Raw genomic sequence first — 11992 nt, 5'->3', positions numbered from 1 at the left:
TCGGAAAATGAAATAATCGAAAAGTTGTTATCACTTAATGTAACAAAGAGCATTGGTCCGGATGGTCTTCGTCCTCGTTTACTCAAGGAGATTGGCACACAAATAAGCCATCCCCATTCTATTATACTTAACAAATCTCTATCAGAGGGTGAAATTCCAGAAGAGTGGAAATTAGCCAATGTGACTGCTATTTACAAAAAGGGAAATAGAAACGAACCTGCAAATTACAGACCGATTAGTTTAACTTGTATTTTATGTAAAGTTATGGAATCCTTTCTATAAGATAGAATCATGATTTTTTTTTAGAAAATCACAAAATGTTAAGCAATTGTCAACACGGATTTAGAGAAAAACGCTCTTGTGTAACTCAGTTATTACATGTCATGGAAGATTTCACCAGCATGATTGATGATGGTAAATGTATTGATATTATATATTTTGATTTCAGTAAAGCATTTGATTTTGTTCCTCATTCGAGGCTATTCAGAAAAATAAAATCATATGGTATAACAGGGCCGATATATAATTGGATATAATGTTTTTTATCCAATAGAAAGCAGAGGGTGTTTATTAACGGCGAAATGTCAAGTTTTAAATGTGTAACCAGGGGAGTACCACAGGGAAGTGTCTTGGTTTCAATAGTTTTTATTATATATATTAATGACCTATCAAATTGCAGGTGACACCAAAATTTATAATGAATCTGATCAGCATGATCCCATTCAGGTTGATATTAATTCTCTATTTGAATGGTCAAGGAAGTGGCAATTAAAATTTAATATCAACAAGTGCAAGGTATTGCATGTTGGAAAGAAAAATCCTAATCACATCTATTACTCGGATATCTCTAATTCAATTTTTTTTGCTTGATACAAATTTTGAAAGGGATCTTGGTGTTGTTTTTGACCTACATTTGAACTTTGATGTGCATATTAATGATTGCACAACTAAAGCTAATCGAATGTTGGGAATCATATACAGGAGTTTTCCTTATTTGGATAATAGCATGTTTCTTTCGTTATTTAAAACTATTATAAGACCTGTTCTTGAGTACGGGAACAATGTTTGGAGCCCAATATATCTAAGGCAGTCAATAGGTCTTGAAAAGATTCAAAGACGAGCAACAAAATTGCTTCCCGGGCTTGAGAACATGTCATATGACGAACGTTTAAAATTCCTCGATCTACATAGTCTCAAATACAGAAGAATTAGGGGAGACTTAATTCCAAAGTCCAAAGTGAACAGTCCATAATGTACTTATTGCAACATATCAGTCAAAACTATTTTGTGTCCATGTCTGGGTAAGTTAAATATGTTCAAACCAGACTGCTATTGTTATGTCCACTACCCACCTACAGAAAGAATTGTCATTTATAAATACCATTTATACCATGACAAAGCGTTTCATCCACACTCCCTTTCAGGTAAAACGCAAAACATTCGCTTGTTAGTGGAGGTAAACATGGATGATGATGATTTTTTAGATATTTATGTTGTCCTGTCGTCAAAAAGAAAAAAGCAGAGGATAATTCGGGCAAAAATTGGCTCTTAAAAAGAGAAATACACACCTAACGTTCTACCGACCGATTGACCGTTAAAGGTTTACAGGTTTAAAGGACCAAGCGGTTTACCATTAGGGCTGTAGTATTATACAATTCAATGTTAAATTCGCACCTCTTGTCTTATTTTTACTTTTGTACAGCTCTACAATATTCTATTATACTATCAGCTTCTGTTTAACTGGTGTTGAAATGTGCTAAAACTGCCAAAGCACTGTAACTATAAAATGGACTATTAAGTATGAAAAGAGTTGGAGATGTTCAATAATGGAGAGACAACTACTAGTGAGTACGTTAAGCAACAAATTTCACTGAAACTATGTACTTCGTAGTTAAAGCAAATCCCTTTTATACAACACTCAGGAGACCGTACAGAATGCATTTTTAAAAATAGAAGCAAGCTTTATTATCATTATTTGTGGTATATCCACCGCAAAAAGTAGGTCATCAGTTCTGTATAATAAGCAGCTACTGTCTGTTTTTGTGTGTGTATTCGAGGCTAGTGGACAAATTCTTTGGCCGATTTGCACCAAAATCGGCACAGACCTAGAGGGGAACATTGGAAAGGGACATGGGCTGACCGGAAGTGACGTCATAAAATAGGAAGTAACGTCATAGATCAAAACCCGCTTCTTTTTTTGTTCGATCTGTCTTCAGAGTTAGAGAATTGTCGGATTGCCCTCAACGGTGCATCACCCCGAAGAGATACGTGGGGAAATAAGATAGTGGAACAGGTAGTGACATCGCTAAACTGGAAGCGAACTCTTAAAACAGGAAGGTGATCATAAAAGACTAGGAACTGATCCGATTACCCACAAACTTGAATAAAACATTGAGCTAGACTTAAGGAAGGCTTTAAAAGTACTAAAAGTGATATAATCAAAACCGGAAGTGACGCTTAGAAAGTGGATGTGGACATGTTGGTATGGGAATCGTTCGACTTTCTCATAACTTGTTACAAACCTAGCGTGACAAATAAGAGAGGCTTTAGAGCCACAAGAAGTGATGTAATCTACACTTGAAGTGACCTCTAGAAGTCGGATGTGGGCCTCAAAGATTGGGGAAGCCTAGTGATACATAAGGGAGACTTTAGTTCATTACATGCTTATTAAACTGACAATGTGGCCGTTATTCTTGACTGCAGTTTCCTCTACAGTGGCAAAGAGCTGTGCAGGGAAGGAGGGCACTTGTACACTTGCATCGTGTCTTGCAGCCTTTCTTGCATCCATAACGAATCAGTTCAAGGCATGTTTCCTCTATAGGTGGTAAGGTGTATCTCAGTATCTCATCCTGTTAGAACATGGGAGATCAACAGTGCGTCAACGTTGTCTACTGGAAGTCTGACTGCTATTTCTTGGGCTGCAATATGAGATTATTGATTTCCTGAGCCAAATAATATCCCAAGCTCCTCAGATTTTAGCTTCTCAGCAACGTGGATGGCTAGCACAACATCAAAACTAGCTGTTGTTATGAAAATTTTCTTAGATCCCTTGCTGAATTCAATCTTTGACATGCAGAAATAATCGTTTGTCAGCTTCTTCTTGTTTCAATTATCAATGGCAAACACATCGGTTGCGGTTGAAGTGGCTTTCATTTGACAAGTTGAGACTATAATTTTTCCCATGCTGTGTTAATAATTGGAATATGTTTTCTTTAATTGCATTGTTTCGGAGGAAACCTGCCCAATTCCATCAAATACACTCTTGGTGTCACTTTGGAGTGTTGACCATGTCCTCGTTTCAGTCGCGTGGGTGACTTTAAATAATCAAGAACTTATTGATCTCATACCACATCTAGTTTTTGCACTGATTGGCGATACACGGAATGAAAACAGTGGCTGTATATTCTTGAAAGGTGCACGATGCACCAGTGAATGGACGATACATGCACAATCAAGCAGTTTTGCCTCATTAGGTGACATGCGAAATGACTGTGTGGAGTTGTTTTCTATCTGCTCAAAGTTAGATGGATTTGCAATGTTTTGTCTGTGACAAGCTGGTCAAGTCATCATCCAAAAAACTTTAATTTGCTCTTACATAAAAACATCGTTCACCGGAGTCCTTGACTGGGAAGGAAACAGTCAAATGTATAATTATAGTTTTGGGAGATGATATTTTTCCCTTGTAAATCATCTCTCTGTTTTGTGCTGTTGAATATTTTTCGTTATAAATAAATATTAGTTTGTAAACATTTGAGTATATTCCTCCTAGTGGGGTTATGTGCTTGTGTCTGCATGAGACTTTTAGGTGATCTCAAACTAAGTACAGAGTGGTAGTGTGCTCTTGGAATCTACATCTGTTCCCTATTTGAACCCTTCCCCTTTGTCCTTTGTCTTACGTTTTCTTTTGTACTTTCAATAATAAAGCTATAACTTTTTTTACTATCCCATTCTCTTCCTTTTTACAGGCCCTTAAATGACCTAAACGGGTCGCAATTGCCATAAAACACTTAAAAACAAAACAAAACAAATTCCTTGAAAAAATCTAATTTGTGATTCACCAACGTGAAAATTAAATTTATCGTAAAAAGTGATAAGAACTAGATCAAGTTTATTTGCTTTATATAGACCAGTTTTGATTTAGTCAGTTAACTTGCAGAAAAGTCTAATTTAATGTATTATCATTTTAACTTTAAATTCACTTATCGACATCTGGTTCAACATGACCAAATACCCGATTGAATCAGTGGGTCACTCAATTTCTTCCCAATGTTATGGGTTGAGCTCATGAAAAATATTCACTCTGATGATTTTACGGTAGTCATAAAATAAGAAAATATTCATTCTCTAGATTTATATTGAGTAGATATAATATTTTGATTTTCTTTTGTGTCAGGGAAGTGTACTTTTTTCTCTCAAAATTCTTCAGTTTCGAACACACTTGGCTGGTCACCACTTCAACCCAGATGACAGTTATCGGTTCTTGATTTGTGTGAAGACATCAGCTATTCCAAATTCTGGGACGGAAGGACGTGTCTGGATTGTTCTTATAGGAAATTTGAGGACAAGTGGTGAAATGCTGCTCGATAATGGTTGCTCTTTTCTGGTAAGTCTCATTTAGTAAGTTAATAATAAATAAAAATTTGTAAAAAAATTCCCTTTATTCATGCCATGGTCTTATTTAAAATCTTAAATGTTCTTGCAGGCAGATAGTTGGCACAAGCACATGAAAACTATTGCAGATTATCCTTCTCTTTGTAAGACTTATTGTCTGAAGGTTGGGACTAATCAAAATGCTTTGGAATGAAACATGGAAACAATGAACAATTTGAATGCATATATATGATATGTATGATTTTTCTAAATAATAAGTGACACGAAAAATCCCTTTTTTTGTTTCGGAATAACAAAGTATATATAGCTGCTGATCAACGTATGGGGAATTCGTCTTCGTTGGCTGTCCTGTCATTTAGTTCTAATGTGCGATACGACATGAACTTTATAGGTCTGACTGATATTTTGAGCTCATTCTTGTAATGGAAATATGCTCAATCCAAAGCAAAAATTGGAAATTACAATAAAGTCTTTTTTTAAAGCCCATAATTATATAAGGCTATCTGACCTGTAAATAAGATGATGTGAACGTAGGTGTGATAGCAATGTTTGGGGTAGGTCAGTGTGTAGAGAGATGACAATTGCTTGAAATGATGACTATATATTAATTGTATTATTGTATTTAGATGTGATGGATTTGGAAATGTTTTATGAGAGAGAGAGAGAGAGGGGGAGAGAGTATGTGTGTGTGAGAGAGAGAGAGAGAAAGAGAGAGAGAGAATGGGAGGGAGGGGAGGGAGAGAGAGAAGGGGGGTGAGTGTAGGTTTATGTGTGAGAGTGATGGAGAGAGAGAAAGAAAGAAAGAAAGAAAGAAAGAGAGAGAGAGAGAGAGAGAGAGAGAGAGAGAGAGAGAGAGAGAGAGAGAGAGAGAGTTGTTCGTGTATTGTTGATAGTTTGTGTCAGTGTGAGAGACAAACCGAGAGTGGTAGAAATTGCAAGTTTGTGTTTTTGAAAAGACGAAAAGTGATAGAAAACAACATCTAACACAACAAATTGAATTAAAGATACAAATTTTCAGGGTGTTGAATGATGACAATAGGCACCTAAGTTTCAGGTGATGAATTATCTGGTGATAAAATATATATGACTTTCGTGAGGTCGAAGTATCTGGTGACAATATACAACCACGTATCTGGTGTCGAATTATCATGTAACAATGTACACCCAAGTTTCGGGTGACGAATTTTCTGGTGACAATATAGTAGGTTTTTAAAAAGAAAGGATGTATATATATATATATATATATATATATATATATATATATATATATATATATATATATATATATATATATATATATAAATAAATAAACATATATATATATATATATATATATATATATATATATATATATATATATATATACGTGTGTGTGAGCAATATATTTGTGTACAGTGTGTGTATGGATGTGTGTGTGTGTGTGAGTGTCTGTGTGTGTAATTGGATGCGTGTGAGCTTTCTCTTTCTATGTCCGAATCTGGGGTCTGATTCATGGAGCGGGACTATGGTAGTCTCAGACTATAGCAAAGTCTGAGACTTTGTAGTCTAAGACTTTGGGAAGTCAGAGACTACGGAAAGTAAGCTATTCATGGAGTCAGACTTCGTCCCTGACTATCAAGTCTCTGACTACGCTTGCGAAGTCTCAGACTACAGAGGTCAATCTATTTTTAACTGGGGATTCCTCGGAAACGTATCACAAAACGTCATAGAAATGTGTTACTTTTCCAGCTGCGCATGCGTCATACGAAGTGGCACAGAAATCATTTCTATTTCTTCTTCGTGTTTGTTTTGATCGTTTTTGTTGTTGTGGTTGTTGTTCTTTTTGGGTTTTTTTGCCCTACAAACAAAAATGGTGTGAGACAAGTTTAGGGGTGTAAAAATTGTTTGAGAATGTGTGTGTGTGTGTGTGTAATGTTTTTAGTAAATATAAATAACGATGACACTTAAATGATTCTTATCAACGGTGTAGCATTGTTCTAAGAAGCATGGGGTCCCGAAAATACTAACGAAAGAGTGAAGATGGATAGGAATCGGTGGAAACAATACAGACAACGGGCGTTTCGGGTACAAACCCTTCGTCGGCACAACAATAAACAAATAAACGTTGAAAACAAATAAGAAGAAATTCAGTATAAATTGCATCGTCTGTACTCAACGATGGTTGGAGTGTGAACGAATCGTTAGCGTGGTGTGATGAGGCCAGTGAGAGACGTGAAATTTCTAGAAAATAATGGACGATAAAAGACATAATAGAAATGTAATAGTAGTCGTAGTAGTTAGTAGTAGTAGTAGTAGTAGTAGTAGTAGTAGTAGTAGTAGTAGTAGTAGTAGTAGTAGTAGTGTAGTGGTAGTGGTAGTAGTAGTAGTAGTAGTAGTAGTAGTAGTAGTAGTAGTAGTAGTAGTAGTAGTAGTAGTAGTAGTAGTAGTAGATAGTAGCAGTAGTAGTAGTGGTATTAGTGGGAGTGGTAGTAGTAGTATGTAGAAGTGTAGTAGTATAGTAGTAGTAGTAGTAGTAGTAGTAGTAGTAGTAGTAGTAGTAGTAGTAGTAGTAGTAGTAGTAGTAAGTAGTAGTAGTAGTAGTATAGTAGTAGTAGTAGTAGTAGTAGTTGTAGCAGTAGTAGTAGTAGTAGTAGTAGTAGTAGTGGTAGTGATAATAGTGAAAGTAGTAGTAGTAGTAGTAGTAGTAGTAGTAGTAGTAGTAGTAGTAGTAGTAGTAGTAGTAGTAGTGGTAGTGATAATTGTGAAAGTAGTAGTAGTAGTAGTAGTAGTAGTAGTAGTAGTAGTAGTAGTAGTAGTAGTAGTAGTAGTAGTAGTAGTAGTAGTAGTAGTAGTAGTAGTAGTAGTAGTAGTAGTAAGTTACTATGAAACAATATGTGTACCTGGAAAGTGTTTGGAATGGACAAGGAGTGTATGTGCGATTGTTGAATCTTCGAGAAAATAAAATAAAATAAAACAAAACCAGAAAAAAATAAAATAAAATAAATAAATAAAAATAAAATCAAAAACTGTCGGGTAGCCTTGTTCTAATCGCAGTACAATTACTCCCACCAGCGTATAGCACATATTATTAGTCCCAGACTAAGATATTTACACCTGCTAAATCGCGGGTGTAAATTTCACCCGTTTAGTCCCTCGTTTAGTCTTAGACCGCGTAGTCCGGCTTCATGAATAGCTTACTACGCCTTTTAGTCAGAGACTACCAATATAGTCTCAGACTATCGTCGTAGTCCCGCTCCATGAATTAAAGCCCTGCAGTGTGTGATGTTGTTCGAAGCTTTGGCATAAGCGCTATATACATGTACATTTATTATTATTATTATTATTATTATTATTATTATTATTATTATTATTATTATTATTATTATTATTATTATTATTATTATTATTATTATTAGTATTATTATTATTACAATATACAGCCGAATTCGGGTGTTTAATTACGCTCCTAGTATATGTATTTACAGACAACTGGGGTCTGATTCATTGAGCGGGACTACGACGATAGTCCTAGACTAAATCAGTTGTCTCAGACTAAAAGGCGTTGTAAGATATTCATGAAGCCGGACTACGCGAAGTCTTAGACTAAACGAGGGACTAAACGGGTGAAATTTACACCCGCGATTTAGCAGGCGTAAATATCGTAGTCTGGGACTAAATTTCAAGATCATATGTCCTCTACACTGGGGGAAGTAATTGTACAGCGATTAGAACAAAAATACCCGACAGTTTTTGATTTTATATTTATTTTTATTTATTTATTTATTTATTTTTTGGTTTTGTTTATTTTATTTTCTTTACTTTTTTCGAAGATTCGACAATCACACATACCCCCCTCATCTTGCCCATTCAAAACACTCTGCAGGGACTCCTCCTCCCCCCCCCCCCCTCCCCCAACACACAGTTTCATAGTAACTTCCTCCTCCTCCTCCTCCTCCTACTACTACTACTACTACTACTACTACTACTACTACTACTACTACTACTACTACTACTACTACAACTACTACTTCTGCTGCTGCTGCTACTGCTGCTACTTTCACTATTATCATTACTCCTACTACGACTACAACTACTACCACCACTACTACTGCTGCTACTACTACTACAACTTCTACAACAACAACAACAACAACTACTACTACTACTACTACTACTACTACTACTATTTCTAGTACTACTACTACTACTACTACTACTACTACTACTACTACTACTACTACTACTACTACTACTACTACTATTACTACTACTACTAAACTACTATTACAACTACTACCGTTACTACTACTACTACTACTACTACTACTACTACTACTACTACTACTACTACTACTACTACTACTACTACTACTACTACTACGACTACTATTACATTTCTTTTATGTCTTTTATCGTCCATTATTTTCTAGAAATGTCACGTCTCTCACTGGCCTTATCATTTCTATCACACGCGCTAACGATTCGTTCACACTCCAACCATCGTTGAGTACAGACGGTGCAATTTATACTGCATTTCATCTTATTTGTTTTCAACGTTTATTAGTTTATTGTTGTGCCGACGAAGGGTTTGTGCCCGAAACGCCCATTGTCTGTATTGTTTCCACCGATTCCTCTCCATCATCACTCTTTCGTTAGTATTTTCGGGACCCCATGCTTCAGGCAGCGCCCACCGCTCTCTACTTAGAACAATACTACAACGTGGATAAGAATCATTTAAGTGCCATCGTTATTTATATTTACAAAAAACATTACACACACACACACATTCTCAAACAATTTTTACACCCCTAAACTTGTCTCACACTATTTTTATTTGTGGGGAAAAAACAACAGCAAAACAAACAAAAAAAAAACGATCAAAACAAACACGAAGAAGAAATAAATATTATGATTTCTGTGCCACTCCGTATGACGCATGCGCAGCTAGAAAAGTAACACATTTCTATGACGTTTTGTGATACGTTTCCGAGGAATCCCCAGTTAAAAATAGATTGACCTCTGTAGTCTGAGACTTCGCAAGCGTAGTCAGAGACTTGAAAGTCAGGGACGAAGTCTGACTCCATGAATAACTTACTTTCCGTAGTCTCTGACTTCCCAAAGTCTTAGACTACAAAGTCTCAGACTTTGCTATAGTCTGAGACTACCATAGTCCCGCTCCATGAATCAGCCCCCTGCTGTTTTTCTTGAAAGATCTTTCAGTTCTTAACCGTTTAATTGTTATTATTCAATCACCAGAGGGCATCTCAGTCTTGGTTTCTCGCTAGCATGGCGATGGATCTTGGTCACATTGAAGGTGCTTTCGTAAAATTGGAACAAACTAGACTCAAGCCCACTTGGTAAGTTTATAACATTGTTGATTTACTTGACTTACGAACCTTTCGCATCTCTGTCTTCGCCTAACAACCACATATTTATGGTTATTTTTTCCCTCTATAATTTGCTATGAGAAGTGAGCTGTCGGAGGTAGGAGCACGTGTTGTAACACGTGCTGCCAGTCTTTTTGATTTGACGGCGTAATCATATGGTTAGCTCTATTGACGAATTAAACTTCAGTAATAATTGATTGATTGACCAAATAATAATAATAATAATAATAATAATAATAATAATAATAATAATAATAATAATAATAATAATAATAATAATAATGATAATGACAATAATAATAATAATAATAATAATAATAATAATAATAATAATAATAATAATAATAATAATAATAATAGTAATAATAATAATAATAATAATAATAATAATAACAATAATAATAATAATGACGAGGATGAGGATGAGGATGATGATGATGATGATGATGACGACGACGAGGATTGTGATGATGATGATGATGATGATGATGATGATGATGATGATGATGATGATGATGATGATGATGATGATGATGATGATGATGATGATGATGATGATGATGATGATGATGATGATGATGATGATGATGATGATGATGATGATGATGATGATGATGATGATAACAATACTCTATTCTTTTTTTTAAAAATAGGGCCTGGGATCAACATTTCTCTGGTATATCCAACGTTAAAGTTTTTATTGTCGACCACAGAATTACTAGCAAATTAAAAATTATAAAACTATTTTTCACAGAATGATATAAGAGTAACTTGCAAACCTTTCTTAAATAAAGGGTTAATATCAATTCCTGTTCATTCAAATGGTTATTCAGAATACCTGATGGGCGTAATCATTATTCCTTTTTGGCTATCATTCGAGTAATTGATTCTACACAATTCCAGCACATCTGCAACAAAAGAGAATGACAGCATTTTAAATATCTCTTAATTCCATCAAGTAATAAAATGTTAATTTCCACAAAACAGTATCAAAGTAATAAAGATAGACGACTACCTGCTATTAGTAGCATATATTTCTCTGCACGCACTGCGATTTATCTATTCATTTAACTAAAGCAGTCGTCAGTGATGTCACTTTCAAATATGAGTTACCTTCATTATTTTTATTATCAATATTTAAAAATGTAATGGTTTGTAAGCCTTGAATTATAAAAAAGTTTGGTGATTTAATATTCAGAATTTATATTCATATTAACAAATCATAAATCTTTATCTAAAATTATCTTTGTTGTCGATTTGATTAGCATTCTTTATATTATTTACAAAAAATAATTTAAATTTGAATTCTAAAACTACAATATTTTCTGTATTCATACATAAAATATCTTATAGGATTAGATAAAGTAGACGGTAGAGTGTATGTACGTGATCTGAAAGCACATAAACAGTGTGTCTGCGTCCTTTCACTCGTGTGAGTAGCTACGTAGATTCTATCAAGTAATATTATCTATCAGGCCGATCAAAGTTGATGGGTCAGAAGATTATCGGTCTATGTTGATATCCACAAAACAGTAGCAAAATGATTAAAATAGACAAATGCCTGCTAGTTATAGCATATATTGCTACGCAAAAATTGCGATTTATCTATTTATTTAACTAAAGTCGTCGTCAGTGATTTTACTTTCAAATATGAGTTACCTGATCTGAAAGCGTTTAATCAGTGTTTCTACGTCCGTTCACTTGTGAGAGTAGCTATGTAGAAATAGAAACGGTGTCTACGTTTGTTTGCTAGGGCCTTGCTTAGCCAATGATATGTCAATTGACGTTGGGATTCGCTATCTGCCCGTCCTATTCATTTGCACGCACCTACATAATTTATTAGGCGAACTTATTTTGATCGTTGACGGCTCAAAACATTATTCTCGAACTATGTTAATTTCCACAATAAATACGTTCGGCGTAAAAGGAATTGCCCTTAAATGGTTTACATCATATTTACAGGATCGATGGCAGACTGTCGTGGTGGATGGTGTTCAGTCAGATCAAGTTTTCCT

General features: G+C 35.0%; 1 protein-coding gene across 1 annotated transcript in view; it reads left to right on the top strand.

The window, feature by feature from the left end:
* Positions 1–317: 317 nt before the first annotated feature.
* The window catches only part of LOC144979205 (uncharacterized), a 20902-nt gene continuing 9227 nt past the window's right edge, over positions 318–11992 (top strand). Inside the window, exons 1-4 of the mRNA XM_078925814.1 lie at positions 318–414; positions 2217–2293; positions 4427–4603; positions 9847–9947. Coding sequence (XP_078781940.1) covers positions 318–414; positions 2217–2293; positions 4427–4603; positions 9847–9947 — 452 coding nt within the window. The remainder of the gene's footprint in view (positions 415–2216; positions 2294–4426; positions 4604–9846; positions 9948–11992) is intronic.

Source organism: Berghia stephanieae, chromosome 9 (assembly GCF_034508935.2).
Source record: "Berghia stephanieae isolate SIO BIC M18660-M18661 chromosome 9, UCSD_Bste_1.3, whole genome shotgun sequence".
NCBI lineage: Eukaryota > Metazoa > Mollusca > Gastropoda > Nudibranchia > Aeolidiidae > Berghia > Berghia stephanieae.
The sequence above is the reverse complement of the archived record's forward strand: the minus strand, read 5'-3'. Positions and strand labels throughout refer to the sequence as shown.